At 42.4% G+C, this 19,856-nt stretch overlaps 1 protein-coding gene across 4 annotated transcripts in view; it reads left to right on the top strand.

Moving 5' to 3' along the window:
* LOC144692228 (rho GTPase-activating protein 29-like) overlaps positions 1-19,856 on the top strand; it is a 105,370-nt gene that overhangs the window by 68,510 nt on the left and 17,004 nt on the right. For 3 of the 4 annotated variants that reach the window (XM_078560809.1, XM_078560810.1, XM_078560812.1), the window contains 7 exons: positions 15-203; positions 616-753; positions 896-1,086; positions 2,882-3,045; positions 7,939-8,064; positions 11,752-11,850; positions 17,013-17,176. In XM_078560809.1, coding sequence (XP_078416935.1) covers positions 15-203; positions 616-753; positions 896-1,086; positions 2,882-3,045; positions 7,939-8,064; positions 11,752-11,850; positions 17,013-17,176 — 1,071 coding nt within the window. The remainder of the gene's footprint in view (positions 1-14; positions 204-615; positions 754-895; positions 1,087-2,881; positions 3,046-7,938; positions 8,065-11,751; positions 11,851-17,012; positions 17,177-19,856) is intronic. The other variant, XM_078560811.1, reaches the window with a different exon arrangement.

The raw sequence follows: 19,856 nt of genomic DNA, 5'->3' as shown, positions 1-19,856 counted from the left end.
TATGTACTTGACAGCATGAGGCAGAAACATCTCATAGGAAAGCAAATCTATTGTACATTCAACGCCAAGAAGAATATGAGAAGGCAAGGTCTTCTACAATTCGAGCAGAAGAGGAACATTTGACTTTAAGTAGTGGGCTAACTGGAAATTACAACAGACATCTTGAAAAAAAAAGAAAACTGGAAGAAGATGCTTTACAAAAAGTAACTTTTTAAGCCAAATTAAACCTACAAGATTTTTTTCTCCCAGAGTAAAAGTGACCACTTTTTTTGTAGCTCCTTTTAAGAATGCTACATAACTCGATTTAAAGTTACAGACTGAAGATTTGAATTACGAGCTTCAAAATTTACTTAACCCAACTGCATTAACAGCATTATATTAAGTGTTGTCATCAGTTAGATGATTAAAAATGTTAACTGATACTATCATCATTCTGAGGTGTAGAATGAAGATTTCATCCTAACATTCCCAATTTAAATGGATGCAGTACCTTAGTGCAAAGTTGTCTGTACAAAAATGAAGTAATTTTTGCCTCAAATGTTCAGTTACTTTTAACATTAGGACAATAATGACTGGATCCATACAGAATTTATAATTTTGAAATCTGTTTTGTAGGCTGAAGAAGCTGAAGAACATTTCAAAGCTTCTAAATCGGATGCCAATGAAAAACGAAGCAATATGGAAAACATCAAGAGCGATATACTGACACAACTACGCGAATTAGTCTACCAGTGTGATCTCACCTTAAAATCAGTAAGACTATGTTTTGCAAATCATGTTTACATAGTTATAACTTGCTAAATCCTTTTATTACTTTTAAAAACATGGAAATTTAGGTAGCAATACTACTACCTTTTGCAGAAAATATTTCAATTAAAATAATTGACTCTTTCAGGTGACAGTTAACTTGTTTCAGATGCAGCATGCCCAAGTGGTCGCCCTTCCTGTTAACTGCCAATCTCTTTGTGAAAATACCAAGCTGTATGAGCCAGGGCAACAGTATTCAGAATTTGTCAAAAGTTTGCCAAAGGAGGAAGTTCCTGTGGAGCCATATTTATTTCAATTTTCAGTTTCATCAAATGGAGGGTAAGTAATGTGGTTGACTCTGAAATGGCTTAATAAGCCACTAAGTTCAAGGGCAATTAGGAATGGGCAACAAATGCTGCCACCCATACCCTATGAAAGAATAAATATATAAAAGAAAACGTGCATTGGGTGCTAGTTTTTGTGTGTTGAGTGCGTCTAAGTTGGGGAAAAGCCTACTTGTAAGTGTGGAACAGTGGTAGAATGGGTTATTATATTGTAACAAATAGATCTTATGAGGCATAAAGATAAGTAATGTAGACATCTGCTTGCAATCTCCAACTCCCACCTCCACTCCACCCCCCCCCACCCCCCCCCCCCCCCCCCCTCCCCCCCCACCCTCCCCGGCCCACAGCAAACTCCTCATTGAATTCTTAGGGCTGGATTTTCTCCCATGATGCAGGTAGCTAGAGTCTGAAAATTTCCCTGCTTGGCGCCTCCACCTTGGGGGATAAAAAGCGCACTTGGGAGGGGTGCAGGATAGAGCAAGGCCGCCCTTCCGAAGCATAAGGGAGCCACAGGAGCTGCTGAGTGCCAAGGCTGCTGTTTAAAAGGCCCACCTCGGCTCTCTGGAACTTCATCCCAGTTGTTTTGTTAAAACCACTAGCCCTCACACTCCATCGTGCCCCTCATCCGCTGCCCATGCTCCATCCATGCTAGCTCATTGCCCCCCCCCCCCACACCCACTGTCAATGGCCCCACCTACCCTCCATGCCAACTCATGCCCCCAAACCTTCACCCTTAACACCCTCCATGCCTGCTCACCCAGTATACACTATGAGCAGACATCAGGAGCCATGTTCAGGTGAAATTAAATAAAGATCTAAATATCTATTACAGCTGTCACTATAATAAACAAATGCCTCCTCCATGGAAGTCCATTTAAATCCTCTCAAGTACTTACTCCTTTATCAAAGCAGACTTGTATTCATAACCCCATATCAATGACAGCTAACCCTTTAATAACAACAAAGATAAAAGCAAAATACTGCGGATGGTGGAAATCTGAAACAAACACACAAAATGCTGGAGAAACTCAGCAGGTCTGAGCATCTATGGAGAGGGAAACAGAGTTAACATTTCGAGCCTGTATGACCCTTTCTCAGAGCCTTTAATAACCTCCTGAGCTGTCAATCAAACTGCAAGCATACAACCCCCTACAGGGATAATTGTAGCTTGTGGAAAACAACCAACCGTCAATAATGATCTAATGATAGCCCTTTGGGTAATGTCAGTAAACAGCTATTGTAACTGCTAGAACAGATTCTCTTCAACACTCACCGACATAGGAAGGGTTTTTTCCCTCCCCAAAGTCTTAAATCGTTGGGGATTTAAGTAACTTGGCAGCATGACAGTTCTACATAACCTTATCCACCCTCCACAAGCATTTACATCTCCATAAACTTGTGACTCCCACACTGCAGGATAAGGTGCTTGGTACAGCAAAAATGCAGTCTGTTCGAACTCAGAGCTGAGTTCAAATGACCCTGCTGAGTTCGGGATTCCCTTGTGTGAATCACACCTTGCCCCCGTTGCCCAGCTGGGATTTGTCAGAAATGGGGATGGGACTTCCAGATCCAGGCCCCGTCGCCATTTTTGAAGATCTACGGGGTCTCCACGACTCTGCGAAAACCTGGCCCTTAATCTCTGCTTCACTTATTTGTAACGAACTAAGGCTTCCCTCCGATGTCAATATTCCCCCACTTCTTCCCCACCTCCAAACTTCTATAAATTAATTGATTGTAACAAAATGGTGTAAAATATTTCCTTTCACAGTTTCTTTTTTTTACCTATGTAGGCTTCCATTTCTTAAAAGAGCAACAAATAGCCCTCATTCATCTCAAGGAAATTTGTCACAGACTTCAGGTGATCTTCCACTTCAGTCACCTGATGTTGAAAATCCTCTTCATATTAGATCCAGTAATGGAGAGAAGCAGTCAAATAATAGCACTGATCAGCAAGGTAATTTAAGTGGATTTTTTTCTTACATGCAATATTTCAATGCCTGATAACATAATGCTTAATTGCTTTACATTAGATCTTACTGTGTCAATTATAACTGTCCCAATCATGTTTTTATTATGTTTTCAACACATTTAATTGCTTGATGAAATGTTTTGGAGAGTTGCAGAGAATAATTCTTTTTCTCCAGTTACAAGTTTTCATTGGATTGATTTTAAACATTCAAGAGGTTATTTTGGTGAAGAGGTGCTTTGCTAATAGGACATGTCCATTTTAAAAAACTGGTTTTAATACACTATTTTGCTCCTCATTGCTGTGTACTATAAGTCGAACTTGCCTGGAGGTATTAAATCAGATGCTTGCAAATTTAGTGCTCAAATAATGATTTTGATGCAATTTTCATTGGGGAGTTTAAGTGCTTCCATGCACCCACTTCCACTGAAGATGCGGAGTAGACTGGCTGATTCACAGCAGCAAGTTTCAGGATGGATCAAACTGAATGAGAGGATGCACAGGTTCTCAAACATCCTGGTGGGAAAGAGAAGGGCTGTCCTCCACCAACAGTAGGGAAACACTAAGCACTGTGGGTGTACCTACACCAATGGCTCATCACCATTTTCTCGAAGGCAATTAGGGATGGGCAATAAATTCTCAACTTGCAAGCAATTCTTTTTTTTCCCTTATTTCCCCTGCATATCCTATCATCCCCCTGACTGTCTGACTTTCCTGCAGCAGCCAGTACTGTTCTGCCTGGTTCCATTTCATTCCCCTTGCAGACCAAGGGGGAGCCCTAGCAAGGTGTTGGTTACCAAGCACACCCTTTTCTTTGGTGATTTCTGTAGGGCAAGTAGCCAACACACTTTTTAGGTGAAGTTGTCAAGAGAATTTCCAGAATAAGTGCTAATATGTTGGTGAAATCTTAGCAAAGTGCCCCAGAAAGTTTCCTGATGTATTTCAAAAGTCGTGTTGAAAACTTCAATAGCCCTATTAAAAGCACCAACAGCAAATGAAGAGTGAAAGCTGATGTACCTTTTAAGTAACATTTGATATTCTCAGCAATGATTTGTTTACTCCTGTTCAGCTCTTTATCCTTGTAAGCAACATACCCTCTAATTTTTTTTACATAGTGCACGGCTGATTTGTTTAAGTGCATGGGCCCTTTAATTGTTTTTGCATGGTAGATTAAAGAAGTCACCTATACAGGGCCTGCACAGAAAGTTTCAGGTTGCTGTGCAACTTGGAGGGATCATTGGCTGGGGAGAGGTCATGAAATGAAGTATTATCTGCCAAAATGGCAGGCAGCCTCTTTAATGAGCACTAGCAGGCAATTTTAATTATCAGTCCCTTAACTATCCTCTAGCTGGCCATTACTACAGCTAGCTTCAACCCCATAACCAAGATGGCACCCTGCATTAAACATGGGCTAAACAGACATTGCAGCTTAAAACCCCACCTTGGCCACATATTTAGAGGTTAGTGTTTGCCCAAAACCATGCACCACTCCATTCCCCCCCAATCCTCCTTATCAATAAGTCTGGGCAATTATTGCTAAGTAAGCAACATAGTAGTTGCAGGCAGAAATGCAGAATTACATTTAGGGGAAAGGTTAGTGATACCCAAGCCTAGATTTTCGCTGGTGCACAGGGACAGAAGAATTCCAGGCTCCGTGAATCAGACCTTTAAAAATGGCTGTCTAGATGTTGGATTTTCAGTCCTGGGTTTGAACTGAATTAGAAGTCAGTCCAGAGCAGGTGACCCAAGAATAACTGAGGAGGCTGCTGGGTGCAGAGGTGGTCTGGGTGGGTGGAAGGTTAAAATATGAAATGCTCCTCCACTCCTCACCGCAGCCCCCCACATTCCCATGCCACCTCATACCACCCCCTCATACCTTCCATGCCAATCTATGCCCTCCACCCACCCCTCATGAATGGTTTATAGCCCCTATACACTTAGACTGCCCCTCCCCCCTAGCCCTTTATAGCCCCTATGCCTACTTTGTGCCATCTCAGGTCAAGCCATGCACTCCAACCCACCTAGTGTCCACCATGGGCAGATCTTAGGACCCAGAGATAGAACTTTATTTCATAGAACTTTATTTTAAGTGTCTATTGCAGACTTCACTATATTGAAAAAAACACTTTCATTCATAAAAAATCCATTTACTACATTTATATTCCTTCAACTAAATAAAGCCTTATAACAACAAGCATTGGAATTCTTAGTCCCACATAAGAGAGTCTGTAACTATTTGTAGCTGTCAATTAAATGAAATAGCAGGCACCCTACTGTGATAATGAATGGTTGTGAATTCAGTCATGCAGCACTAATCCAGTAATGAAAACACACAAGCTATGTCAACAGAGTGAAATAGGAAGCGATCATTTTTTAATGTTCTACTTATTTTTACAAACATTTAAAGGGTTGCACTTTTAAATGTTTTGACAGCTCCCTTTGACATGTGCTTCTTACAGCTTTGACAGTTGATTTTGACAGGTCTGTTGACAGTTCCAGTGAGCTTGACAGTAATGAGTTTATATACTTTTTACACACATTTATGCCTACTTTTTACAATCCCAAAGGACTCCTGATCTACTCCATAGGGGACCTGAACTCCACCAAAGGGGTCTTTATCTCCCCGAAAAGTCTCCTGGGACCAGGTTCAAAGGGGTACCCTAGCTATTCAAACAAGTCTACAAAGTCCACACCACCTCTTACCTGGTCTAATCTGCATACTTCAGGTTTCGCACTCCTGGCCTACCAAAATTCCACTTCAGTGGAGGCACCTGATGATTTAAATAGCCAGCTGCCTCCATAAACTGCACATGCACAAAATGCATCCAGTCTCCGTGAAAATGCAAGGTGCTATGTTCGGGAGTGGTCTTGGGATTTTTGAAAGTCTGGGCCCTAGTTGAGAGAAGCTGTCAGCCGTACGTTGCTATTAGATTTAAGGGGAGGTGGTGGCATAGTGGTTTTGTCACTGGACTGGTAATCCAGAGACCCAGGGTAATGCTCTGGGTTTGAATCCTGCCACGGCAGATGGTAGAATTTGAATTCAGTAAAAATCTAGAATTCCAAGTCTGATGGTGACCATGAAACCATTGTCGATTGTCGTAAAAACCCATCTGGTTCACTAATATCTTTAGGGAAGGAAATCTGCCACCCTTACCTGGTCTGGCCTACATGTGATTCCAGACCCACAGCAATTGGTTGACTCTCAAATGCCCTCTGAACAAGGGCAATTAGGAATGAGCAATAAATGTTGGCACAGCCAATGACACCCACATCCCATGAATGAATTTTTAAAAATTAGATGTCATTACCTATAATTTCAGTTTTCCTTCCCTCCCAAAAATTATAGTAACTTCAAAAATGTATTCAATAATTTAATAGGGTAACTGTTTCTAAGAAACTTTTGATATCTACCTTTTTATCTTTCACTATTGCAGGCCTTTCCCTGTATAGTCTCTTTTTTAAGATATGCATTCATGCTCCTGTCACAGGGAAAGATAATTTCTAAGTTACCCACCTTTGCTTTAATTGTAGTTTGAATAATCCATTTACAAGGATAACTTGAAAGATCCAGAATGCATCAGCGGCCTGCTTTCTTGTGCTGTTTCTGTTCTTCCTCATTAATACTTTCTATTTCTTTGAAATTCTTTTAAATTTGTATTGTAAATCATTGTCAGTTGTTCCTCCCACTTGTATGTTTTTGCCTAACACATTCTCTAACGAGCGAGTTGCCTCTGCTGATTTTACTGCCATTTGTAATTTGATATCACCTATAAATATGACTAGTTTCTATTGGATTTCTGAGACCAAATCATTTGATTTTAACTCCTTGCATTAACAGAAATGAGCAGTAACAGGGTTAAATTGGAGGCAATGCACTTATTGCTCAGTTCCTGCTCTGCCACTGGTGCCCACCTGAATTGAGCAGGAGTCTCATTATTCTATTTAAATTGACCTCCTAAAATGTACATAGCCCGTTGCCTACAGAGTGTAGGCCCACCATGGACCCCCACTTGTTTAATAACAAGCAATACAAAAAGGAGAGACCTGAAAAGGTAACTGTTAAAATTATTTTGTGGGACAAAGAGGAGCAAGCGTGCTTCTGAGCTCCACAAGAATGTATGGGCTGCTCTAGCCCTGGACTCCTCTCCCCTACCCTGTCCTATGTTTCCTATGTGTCTCAAGGCTCTGTCGGTCACAGGATCAGAGTCAATGAGCTGCATGTGGACACCTATTTCGAATGTACCCAGTGGTTAGTCACTGGATAGTTAAAGTATACTTCATTGATATAAATTTGCTTGGTGCAGAATCACCTTAAAAGAGATAAAAATGCCAAATGAACTTCCGCTAGATTGCCAGATTTTACCCATATCAATTATAATTTTATTTGTAAAATTAAAACCATTACATCCAAGACTGCATAAGTAATTCTATTTTGTAAATTTCCTGGCTAAATTATCCCCTTGGCTTCTTTGGTTCATCCAAGCTTAGACCTCTTCTGCTAATGTATTGAAGAAATGACTTGCTCTCTTGCCACTACCGGTACCCCTTTTGGTTAGTTGCTAATAGACATGAAGTCCCCAAGGTGGAATTCCATGTCAGATTTTTCCTTCCACTCAAGGTCTGATCAACAGACATCATTTCATGAGGTTTAGCAGAATAAAGGATCAATTGTGCATCTTCCCATGCTCTGCCACGGAGCATTGTAACTCATTGCCACTGTATATCCTTCAGTTTTTTTAATTTCATGGGAAATAGTTTATCTTTAGTTTGTAATTTTGCTGACTGCTTATATGAAATGATCGCTTGTGTCATGGATATGACTTCAGGCAATATTATCAGCTGTGTGCCATTATCAATGCTTCCCTGTTTTTGTTGCAACAGTCCGAAATCAAGGGCCATTTAGAGTTTGGCCCTTGGGCACCCAGGGAAGTGGTATGTACAGTGATTCAGAAAGTGGAGGAGGAAGCAGTGAGTCGCGATCCATGGATTCGCCCTCTGCTAGTCCAGGTGTGTAACCAGAAGCTTTTATTGCTATTACTGTATTCTGGGTGATCTTGAATTGCTTGGTTTTAGGTAATCCTTCAGGCACACTATTTTAATCAATTAGTGTTATCCGTTCACTGGTCAAGACAGTCTGTTATTTAACTCAGATTTTATCAATTAGTTTCAAATGCCAGGAAGACTTGAGCATCAGATGTTACAAATCTCATGAATAGGTAGAGTGGTTATGTGCCTCATTGCTAGCAGCATGGGGAATAATGCTAATGCAACAACTTGGTCATAAATCATTTCCATAGTTACTAGACTCAGAATTTTTGGAGGAAATCTGTTCCTCAATATTTAATTAATAAGTGCACTGAACAGTACAAACAGCGAGAACCTTCGGTTTAATTTCCATTTGTGCTCATTTAATATCAACGGGCACAAATAGGGTGATACACTTGGCATTAGTGCCCTTTGGGTAGAGAAGGTAAAATAATATCAGCTGGTATCTGCACATGATCATTATCTTGAGTTCTTGCTAAAATTTAAACACATGATAAGAATCAGGATCAGACAAGCTATGATTTTCTGTTCCTCTTTCCTCCATTCCTTTCCCCCACCCCACCCCAAACTGTCATTTCTCATATACTCACTCTCTCTCTCTCTCTCTCTCTCTCTCTCTCTCTCAAGCTCTCATTTCCCTCCCCACATACCACCCCCCCACCCACCCCAAACCATAATCAGATGAATGATTATGCCTGAAATTTCTTAAATTACCTTGGGTTAGTGAAGTTAAAGACAGTTGTAGTGCCCTCTGCAGCTCTGCAACACACTCTCAAGAAGACTTAGCTCACTTTTAATAGTTGTACGATTTGTCAACTGTGAAATTGGTCTGTGTCGGAGTTGCTGGCATAGCCAATGCATTAACATTTTTCCATAAGTGAATTATTAGGAGAGCAAGGAAATTTATAGAGCCCTGTGCTTTTTATATTTGTCCATTAGCTCTTTAAGGAAAGGATATCTACGACATACCTACATCTATTATTTTCCAATACTATGCATTGTTCTGAATAATTTAACACAATAAAAATAATTAGCTTAGAAATTATGAAGTAGAAATCCTGTACAATGGGAGTGGAGAAGCAGGAAATTGGGGAGGAGCATGTACATCTGTGTTGCATTCGAGCAACAGCCACTTCAAGAAATTGCTGCTTGGGCCCCATCGGAAAAGGAGCAGCATCAAAGGCTTCAGAACCTTTTCCCCAGGTTGTCCTGTGTCTTTAATTTTTTCACAGCATATGAGCATTGCTGGCAAGGCCAAAATTTACTGCTGATCCCTAATTGCCTTCAAGAAGGCGGTGGTGAGCCATCACCTTGACCAGCTGCAGTCTATATGCTGAATGTAGTCCCACTTTGCTGTTATATAGGAAGTTATGGGATTTTAACTCGGGAGCAATGAAGGAATGGCAATCTATTTTAAAGACAGGACGGTGTGTGACTTGGGAGAGTAACTTGGAGGTGGTAGTGTTCCCATACTCCTGCTCGTGCGCTTCTAAGTGGTAAAGGTCATGGGTTTGGGAGGTACTGCAGGCATCTTATAAATGGTACACACTGCAGACACACTGCCCAGGTGATGAAGGGCATGAATGCTTAAGATAGTGGATCAGGTGCCGATCCTGGATGGTGTCAAGCTTCTTGAGTGTTGTTGGAGATGCACTTATCCAGGTGAGTGGAGATTTTCCATCATTTGTGCCTTGTAGGTGATGGAAAGTCTGGGGAGTCGGGCAGTGAATCAGTTGCTGCAGAATGTACAGCCTCTGATGTGCTCTTGTAGCCACAATATTTGTGTGGCTGGTCCAGTTAAGTTTCAGGTGAATGGTTATCATCCCCTCCCACCCACCCCAGCCTCCCTGAGTTGATAGTGGGAGAATTCAATGATTGTGATGCCATTGAATGCCAAGTAGGTTAGACACTCTCTTGTTGGGGATGGTATTGCCTGGCGCTTGTGTAATAAGAATGTTACTTGCTATTCATCAAATGTTGTCTTGGTCTTGCTGCATTTAAGCATGGACTGCTTTGTTATCTAAAGAGTTGCAAATAAAATTGAGCTGATTTAAAGAGGTGGCTACAGAGATAGTCGATGCATTGATTTTTGATCTTCCAAAATTCCCTAGATTCCAGAACAGTTCCTGTGGACTAGAAGTGGTGGGAGAGAAAACTGGCAATTATTGCTTGCTTAACATCAGTAGTATGCGCTTCCTGGTGTGATGTGTGATATGGTGTGATTCCCCAACTGTCAGAATGCTGCCTCAGGGAGATTGCTGAAAGGCTGGCAAATATAAAAAATAGAACAATAAAAAATTAATTAACATGTCCCCCTCATATGAAAATGTCACACGCGATCGGACATGTTAATGAAATAAACAAAAACTTTCTTAATTGTTTTTAAAACCGCTATCAAACCTCATCCCGCCACTGGATGAGGTTTGTAAAAAAAAAAAATCACCTACCCGCCTGCCCGTTGGGCCCGTGCGCTAAGCCGAAGTTCACACGGGCCCCTCAAAATCATCGACGATTGGCAAGTTAAGGGCCTTAAGGAGGCCTTTAATCAATGGCGGGCCCGCGTCCCGCTGCATAGCACGCCCGCCAACTGAAATATCGCAAAGCCACACGCTGGTGTGCGGGCTCCACCACCTGCACGACAGCCAGAAGATTCTGCCCACGGTGTTATTACACAAAATTAAGGCTCATGGGATTGGAGATAATAGCATGCATTGAGAATTGATTAACAGACAGAAAGCAGTAGGAATAAGCTTGCCATGATCAGATTGCAGGCTATAACTAGCAGGGTACCAGAAGGATTAGTGCCTGGGCCTCAGCTATTTGCAGTCTGTATCAATGACTTAGATCCATTACACTTGGTCCCCCTAACTATGTTGCTGATGATACAAAGTTAGAGAGGAAAGTAAGCTCCGAGGACACAAAAGAGGATGCACAACAATATAGGTAGGTTAATTGAGTGGGCAAGAGCATGGCAGATAGAATATAATGCTAAAGGTATCCGCTTGGATCAGAGAAAATAGAAAAGCAGAAGTTTTTTTTTAAAAGGTGAGAGCCTGGGAACTATTAATATTCCTCGGGACTTAGGCTTAATACCACTGTTTAAAAACCCTGAAAAAGCTTAAGCCCGGCTCAAAGAGGTCTGTTAGGATTTTTAATGGCATAATCAGTATGCCCATTTAGGACTAAGATGAAGAGAAATTTGCTCACACAATCTATCCCAGAGAGCGATGGATACTAAAGTTGTTGAATGTATTCAAGTCCAAGATGAAAAGATTTTTGGATACTAAGGGAATTGGGGTATGAGAATATTCCAGGAAGGTGTAACTGAGACAGAAGAACAGCAATGATCTTATTAAATGATGACCGAACAGGCTCGATGGAGATTCTGCCCACAAATGTATAATCTACACCAATTATCAACAATATTGAAGAAAAAATAACATTCTAATCATCTTTTTTACAAACATCCCTGGACTATTGCAATCTAAGAATGATGATGTAGGCTGCTTAGTCCTTTGTCTGAAATTAATAAAGGCCTACTATTTCAGTACATCCTTTCAATCTTCAAATATGTTACATCTCAATTTGATTAGGTTTACATTAGCAATGTAAAATTAATAAATATGGTTATTTTATTGGCTGATCCAGGTGATTTCAAGCGAAGGCTGCCCCGAACACCCTCAACAGGCACCATGTCTTCAGCAGATGACTTGGATGAAAGAGAACCACCATCACCATCAGACAATGGTGTGTATTAAGTTACTCCATATGTACAATAGTTTTGTTCTTGTGGGTTTGAGGACCATTTATAAAGGATGAAAATTTCCAAGTTTGCTACCAAAAATCTGGTTATCCTTGTGATTTGTAAATTAATGCTGCTTTTTATATTTAAAAAGTGCTGAAAATGTTCAGGTCAGTCAGCATCTGTGGGACAGATCATGCTGTTGGGGAAAAAAACACTCATTAACATACTCTTCTCCAAAACATAAAGTGTCTTCTAGTTCATAAAACTTTGCATCTCATTTTCTCTTTAGTAACTGTGTGCCTTTTGAAAATGGATGCACTGAGCACCATCCACAGAACTAGTTCACCTCTTTATAAGAAGCCACATCAGTGACCAAGACCTAAAACAAATATAAACTGACCCTTTTAATCCCAATTTACTTCCCACATAGTGCTCATTGTATTTTGAATATTTTTCTTTAGATTACTTGGAGCCTTATTTGTTTTTCTGTGAACATTGCTTTTTCAGATTAAAAATATTGGTGTGGGGGATGGGGTGAAAAAATAACTACGAGCAGAATTTTCCAGTCCCCCAGCAGCGGGTTTAATGGTGGGTTGGGGGGGGAGCATTGCGGCGGTAGCTGAAAAATCAGTTTCCCGCCAGCATGAAATGATAACAGGAATGTGTGCTCCTGCCTATCATGGCGAGTCGCCATTCCTGACAGAGGCCAGCGTAAAACCATTTTGCATCCCATTAATGGATACAGATGAAGGCCCAACTGGAATCGCCCCTCACCTTGTCTGATTTTCAGCACCGCCAGCAAGATATCAAGCCAGTCCAGAACACATCTGGACCAACATGGCATGCACGTGTCCGGACTTATTTGCACGAAGGCAGCTTGCGGAGATCGGAAAATGGAGGGCTCCAGCGACCTTAGAAACCTGAAACACCATGTGCAGCATTGGATGGATGGAGCAAGAACCATGTGGACTTTTTAAGCTGCAGCAGTTTCCAGGAGGTGGACCACCTTGCTGTAGGTGGACAGCAGCATGAGGTATTGCTGGGTGGCAATGGTCTGTGCTGGGGGTCGGATTAGATGGGGAGGAGAGGAATAAAGAGGTGGGGTGGGTATGAATGCCTAGAAGGTGTAGTGGGGAAGGTTGTAGGAAAAGAGAGATGCTGTGGGGCCATGGAATGGATGAGGTAGTATGGAGCGGGAGGGTGGGTAGGGGCATGCTGGAGTGCGGGTAGGAGGGCAGACGTGAACTTGGCATGGGTAGGGTTGTGCAGGTGTGAATAGGCATGGGGGAGGTGGGGTGTGCACAGGCATTGGGAGGGATGAGGGGAAAAGGTTCAGAGGGAGGGGTCTGTGGTTTCAACTGATGAGTCTTGAGGGCACACTGAGGGAATTGGTGATAGGAAGAGATGGTGAGGGTTAAAGGGGGCAGTGGGAGCCAGTAGGGTGGGAAGATGAAGGTTCAACGATGAAGTGTGAAGGGGCACTGAGGGTTGTTGGAGGGTTGATGAAAGGAGAACCAGATTCTGGAGGTTGGCAGAATGAGGGGGCGAAGATCTACTGTCACTGGGGTGGACTTCTTGGGAAGGTACGGAATGTGGATATTCACCTGCAAGGGATGGAGGGTGATGGGGTGGGTTGAAGGGTAACGGTGGGAAGGTCAAATGTTGCATCAGTGGTTTTGGGCGGGGTAGGGTGTGGGTCACTGGGGGGAAGGGTAAAGATATTGGACTGGACGCCGAAGGTTACAACAACCACAGCTGTTCGCAACGATGGAGAACCTCGTGGTCAAGATCTCGAGATGCTGCATGGGAGCTGGGTCATTGGGGGTGAGCGGAGCAAGAGGTCATCTCAACTGGGCAACTGAAGGGGAACCCCAGCATGTGGTACTTGCAATGCTAGGGCGTCGGAACAGATGTGCATGTGAGGGGTAAAGGCTCAGCATGCGCGGGAAACTTCTTGCACATGGCTAGCAAGGGCCCTGGCAAATACAGTTGCATCCCTACACATGCATGATTCCGGAGAACATCGACCCAGCTTGGGGTGTTCCTCTGAAGAAGTGGAGGGAGGTGGGGGGGGGGGGCATGTGTACAGGCTTAAGGACTACATCGCAAACAAACCACATCAGACCTCATTAGAATGCAAGCTATTTACAAAACTATCATAACATTGACAACCATAGTGCACCCGTGCAACCACACGTGAAATCAAAACTTGCATTCCCTACCACCTCTTCTAGGTGCTCCCCTGACATCTGCAGTAGGGGTGGAGGCAGCCTGTTGACTAGTTTGTCTTATTGTCTTTGATGACCTTGACAGCCGTCCTATAGTGACCCAAGACCTGGAGGGCCCCGGCTTACTTTGGCTGTGTTTTGCTTTGCCTGCTGTAAGGCAGCTGCTCCCTCTGCAGAGGATGCAGCTGAAGGGGTAAGCGAATGTCAGACATTGTGGCTACTTGACCAGCCCAACTCAGTTGTGACTGTCTCAATACGGTGGATGCTTGGCATACTGGCTAGGGTGAGCACCTCAGTGCCTGGTATTTTGTCCTGCCTTCTGATCTTCAGAAGCTTCCAAATACAGCTCAGGTGAAAGTGGTTGAGCTTCTTGACGTGACGCTGGTACACAGTCCAAGCCTTGCATGCCTAGAGCAGAGTAGAAAGGACAGTTGCTCTACAGACTTGCAGTTTGGTAGGCAGACTTACTCCTCTTCGTTCCCAGACTGATGCTCGAAGTCAGCTGAAGGCTAGGCTTGCTTTAGCAATTCTTGCATGTTGTTAAATTTCTGTTACAGCCAGAGGGGTGAAATAATTCCCCTGTTCTACCACTCTAGGCCTAACTGTATTAGGGTTTTCTTGTGAATTTAGAAAGGATGTCCTTTGCCAATGCTGTAGGAGTCCTACTATTTATGCTTCCAGGTTGTAAAGAATTAGACAGGTTTTCTTAGGTTAAGCAAAGAACAAGGTAAGTTTATTGGAACTATTGCACAAATTTTAAAAAAAGACGAGGTAAATCGCACCCACCGTTCATACGTGTCTCACTCACTAATACAGATGGCAGAACAAGGGGTAAGAGTTAAGAATTTTTTACAGTTCGTGAAGATGATAAAACAAAGGAGTATATAGTTAATTGTTTTTTTGGCTGGTTTCAATGCAGTGATTCCATGTTGCAGCCGTTTTGTTCAGTTGCCTTCCTCGGTGTGGTTGTATGGAGCAGATTTCCACGTTTTATTCTCAAAAGGCCTCAGTTTGCAGTAGATTTCTCGGATGATTATTTTGCAAATCTGGGCACAATGCTTACTAGAGCGGGAGAGAGAGAGAGCAAATAGCTTTTGCAGCCTAGTTTAGTAGAGCATTCTGATCTGATTTCTCTCCTGCTTGGCAACAGTCTCTTAAAAACAAAAATACCTGGAAAAACTCAGCAGGTCTGACAGCATCTGCGGAGAGGAACACAGTTAACGTTTCGAGTCCGTATGACTCTTCAACAGAACAGTTCTGTTGAAAAGTCATACGGACTCGAAACGTTAACTGTGTTCCTCTCTGCAGATGCTGTCAGACCTGCTGAATTTTTCCAGGTACTTTTGTTTTTGTTTTGGATTTCCAGCATCTGCAGTTTTTTGCTTTTTGCTTTAGTCTCTTACAGCCAGCAGAGTACTTTATATTCCAGAGAAATTCTATTAGTCCATGTCTGCTGCTGTCATTGTTTTAGAACAGGTAATTGCATTTTGATGTCTCCTCTCAGGAATATTTGCAAAGTTTCAGGATAGTGTAAAGCCAACAAGAGATAGGGTCTTTCACACTCCCCAGGGGGTTGAGTTTGAGGTCTTTTTTTCCATCCCACTTGGCAGAATTCAAACTGTGCATGAAACAGCCTGGCAGTCTCCATTGTCTTTAGGCTAACTTAGAAAAACTGCACTAAAATGGTTTTCCAAGCAAGTCACTTAAGAAAGATCCATTTTTGTAGGTCTGATTTGTGTATTCAAATTTTTTTTAATAATGTGGGAAATGGCCAAAAAAATTAAGTTGACAGCAATCTTTTGTTTATAAACATTTTACGATTTTTTCTTAGATGGATTGAAGAATACTTGTGCTGATCAGCAATAATGTAATTAAATTTCAAATTTCATTTTCAAGTCACCATATATTTATATGCTGGATTCTTGTATTTTTAAGCAAAAAGTAGATGGTCTGTATTTACTGTTCTGTTTGTATTTTCTAAATCATATATTTGTCAATTACTCATCTTTCTATTTTTAATACTTTGAACATTATACTAGAAATTCACAGTTAAAGATGCATTCTGCTATGTAATTCACAGTAGCTATTCATATTTGTCTCAGCAGATTGTATAAAATTTAGATGACTCTGTTCTATATTATTTTCTCAAAGTCCCACCCCGAGAACTGTTCAAAAAATAACTAATAGGCACTTTGTTTGATCTGTCAGTCCAGACATTCGACCGTACGGTTCACATTTCTCAGGTGCTACAAAGCCTCCTAATATATATAGTATATTATATTCTATAATATAGTGGGCAGGAACCTTGCACACGGTTCTGGCCAGGATAGGGCAGTTGCACTCGTGGCAGGAGTGCATACCACTAAGTGCAGAACAGTTCATGCAGGACCCATTTCTGATTTTCGACTGCCCTGGTGCTTACTCACCACATGTTGACCTCAAGCAGCATAATGTGTTTTTTGGCAGAAAGGCCCTATTCTTGCATGAATGTGGAGCTTGGGTAAGAAGTGCTCCTCTCACCTCACATTAAAAAAAGACAAGGTTGTGCCCCTCTTCCATCCAAGGCCTGTTATCTTCAACCCCCCTGAAGCCTGATCTTTTCCTTCCCTGAGGCCGTCTTTTTGACTGATATCCCGTTTCCTACACTCCACCCCATATTTCACTTTTATTAAGGGCAACTGTAACGCTGGCACAGCTAATCTTGGTTCACTCTTCTCAACTAGCTCCTACCACATCATCTTTATGTTAACAAGGCTCAAAGCCCAAATTGAGAGCTGCTCAGACCATCATTCAAGTGTAGAGGTTATCCAGAAATGGCTGCATCCACATTTCTTGGCCCTTCTATTTACTTGATGTAGTGTATGTCACAAGTTAAGAATATTGAAAGACCACTATATAAGCTAATTTGTGCTCTGCCTCCTTTACTTGGAACATAGGCTTAAATGAGATCGTGGCAGAGATGGCAAGTTCTCCAGGGCCCTTCCGCAATACTCTTATGTCAAAAGCAGCACAAACACACAAGCTACGAAAGTTGCGAGCCCCATCGAAGTGTAGAGAATGTGACAGCCTTGTTGTCTTTCATGGAGCTGAGTGTGAAGAGGTAAATGATCTTTAATTGAGGCAGTAATTACTTTCCACATTGACATTTCAGATGATCAAAGGAGGGTTTGCATTTCTGATGGATGAAGGGATAGACCTATTTGTAAAGTCAGTCATAAAAGTTTCTCATTTCATAGTGTATCTAGAATGATCCATGCCTGCTGAGAATTAAAAGACTGTTATGATTTGTGACAAAATCTTTTTTTATCCTTAACTTAAAATAGCTACTATTTAAAATGCAAGTTGCTGTTGGCTAGACAAGCATTTAATGCCCAATCCCAATTGCCTCTTGAACAACTGCAGTCCCTGTGTTGTAGGTGCACCCACAGTGCTGTTAGGAATGGAATTCCAGGGTTTTGACCCAGTGACAGTGATATATTTCCAAGTCAGAATAGTGTGTGAATTGGAGGGGAACTTGCAGGTGGTGGTGTGCCTATGCATCTGCTGCTCTTGTCCTTCTAGATGGCAGAGGTCATGAGTTGGGAAGATGAAAATGATGATGCTACAATAGAGGACCACATGCATGCTAAAGAATGGAAGTAGCATGTCGTAGACAAAGCAACCCCACAACCAATAGAGTAGATTAAAGTTCTGCAGTTCTGCCTCATCCAGTTCTGAATGGTGGTAGACAATAAAGCAACCAACAGGAGAAAAAGGCTTTGCAGCCATCCTCATCTTCAATGATGGGGGAGCCCTGCACATTAGTGCAAAAACAAGGATGAAGCATTTACAACCATTTTTAGACAGAAGTGCCAACCCTAGCATTACAGATGCCAGTCTTCAGCCAATTCAGTTCACTCCACATGATATCAAAAAATAGCTGAAGGTACTGGATATAGCATAGGCTGTGGGTCCTGACAGCAACCTGGCTGTAGTGCTAAAGACTCGTGCTTCAGAACTAGCTGCACTTCCAACCAAGTTGTTCCCGTATAGCCACAATACTGGCATCTACCTAACAATGTGGAAAATTGCCCAGGTAGGTCCTGTCTACAAAAAAAAAGAACAAATCCAATTGGGCCAATTACCATCCCAGAGAGTCTACTCTCATCAACAAAGTGATGGAAGGTGCCCTTGATAGTGCCATCACATAACATTTACTCTGCAATAACCTGCACACCCATGCTCACTTTGGATTCTGCCAGGGTACTCAGAGCCACCTCATTACAGCTTTGGTCAAACGTGGACATTGAGCTGAATTCCAGAGGTTATCTGAGAGTGACTGCCCTTGACACTAAGGCAGCATGTGACTGAGCATCCAAACTGAGCATGGGTGTGCAGGTTATTGCAGAGTAAATGTCATGTGATGGCACAATCAAGGACCCCTTCCATCACTTTGCTGGTCCAGATCAGTTTCCGGTCAATGGTAACCCCCATGATGTTGATAGAGGGGGTAATGCTGTTGAATGTCATGGGGAGGTGGTTAGACACTTTCTCGTTGGAGGTGGTCATTGCTTAGCACTTATGTGGCATGAATGTTACTTGCCACTTATCAACCCGAGCCTGAATGTTGTCCACCTTCAGTTGCTTTATCAATGACCTTTCCTCTATCATAAGATCAGAAATGGGGATGTTTTTGCACCATATTTAGTACCATTTGCAACTCTTCAGACACTGAAGCTGTCTGTGCCTGCATGCAGCATGACCTGGATGACATTCAGGCTTGGGTTGATAAGTGGCAAGTAACATTCATGCCACACAAGTGCCAAGCAATGACCACCTCTAACAAGAAAGTGTCTAACCACCTCCCCTTGACATTCAACAGCATTACCCCTCTATCAACATCATGGGGGTTACCATCGACCAGAAGCTGATCTAGACCAGCCATATAAATACTGTGGTTACAAGTGCAGATCAGAGCTGGGAATCCTGCAGTGACTGACTCAATCTCCTGACTCCTCAAACCCCACTCACCATTTTCAAGGCACAAGCTAAGTGTGTAATGAAACTCTTTCCTGAATGAGTGCAGCTCCAGGAACGTTCAAGAAGCTTAGCACCATTCGGAACAAAGCAACCCGCTTGATCAGGACCCCATCCACCACCTTAAACATTCACTCCTTCCACCACCTACGCACAGTGGCAGCAGTGTGTACCATATACAGGATGCACTGCAGCAATTCACCAAGCCTCTTTCAACAGTACCCTCAACCTGTGACCCCTGCCACCTGGAAGAACAAGGGCAGTTGGATGCTTGGGAACACCACTATCTGCAAATTCCTCTCCAAGCCTCTCACCATCCTGACGTGGAACTGTATCGCTATTCCTTCACTGTTGCTGGTTCAAAATCCTGGAGCTCCCTTCCTAACAGTGCTGGGGCAATGCAAGAAGGCAGCTCACCACTACCTTCTCACGAGCAGTTGGGAATGGACAGCAAATGCTGACCTAGCCAGTGACACTTGCATCCCATGAATGAATAAAACAAAAAATTGTCACGTTATAAGTTTTCCATTGTTAATCCAGCCTGGTTGAAATGCAGGAAAACTGATACAACTGTTGGCAGCCATTATTCTTTCAGGTGACAAGAATTTTTTGACTTCTTTAAAGACGGCTCTTTTTTCAAAAGAGCCAAGAGAAATAAATCCCAGGTCCAGCTGCTAATTTTCTTTTATTTCTGAGTATTTGAAGTTTTTGTATTCCACCTATAGCATCTTCAAGATACACATGAAGACAGCATATTCCTTACC

Source organism: Cetorhinus maximus, chromosome 17 (genome assembly GCF_964194155.1).
Source record: "Cetorhinus maximus chromosome 17, sCetMax3.hap1.1, whole genome shotgun sequence".
Taxonomy (NCBI): domain Eukaryota; kingdom Metazoa; phylum Chordata; class Chondrichthyes; order Lamniformes; family Cetorhinidae; genus Cetorhinus; species Cetorhinus maximus.
Note: the sequence above shows the minus strand (reverse complement) of the source record. Positions and strands in the feature narration are given on the sequence as shown.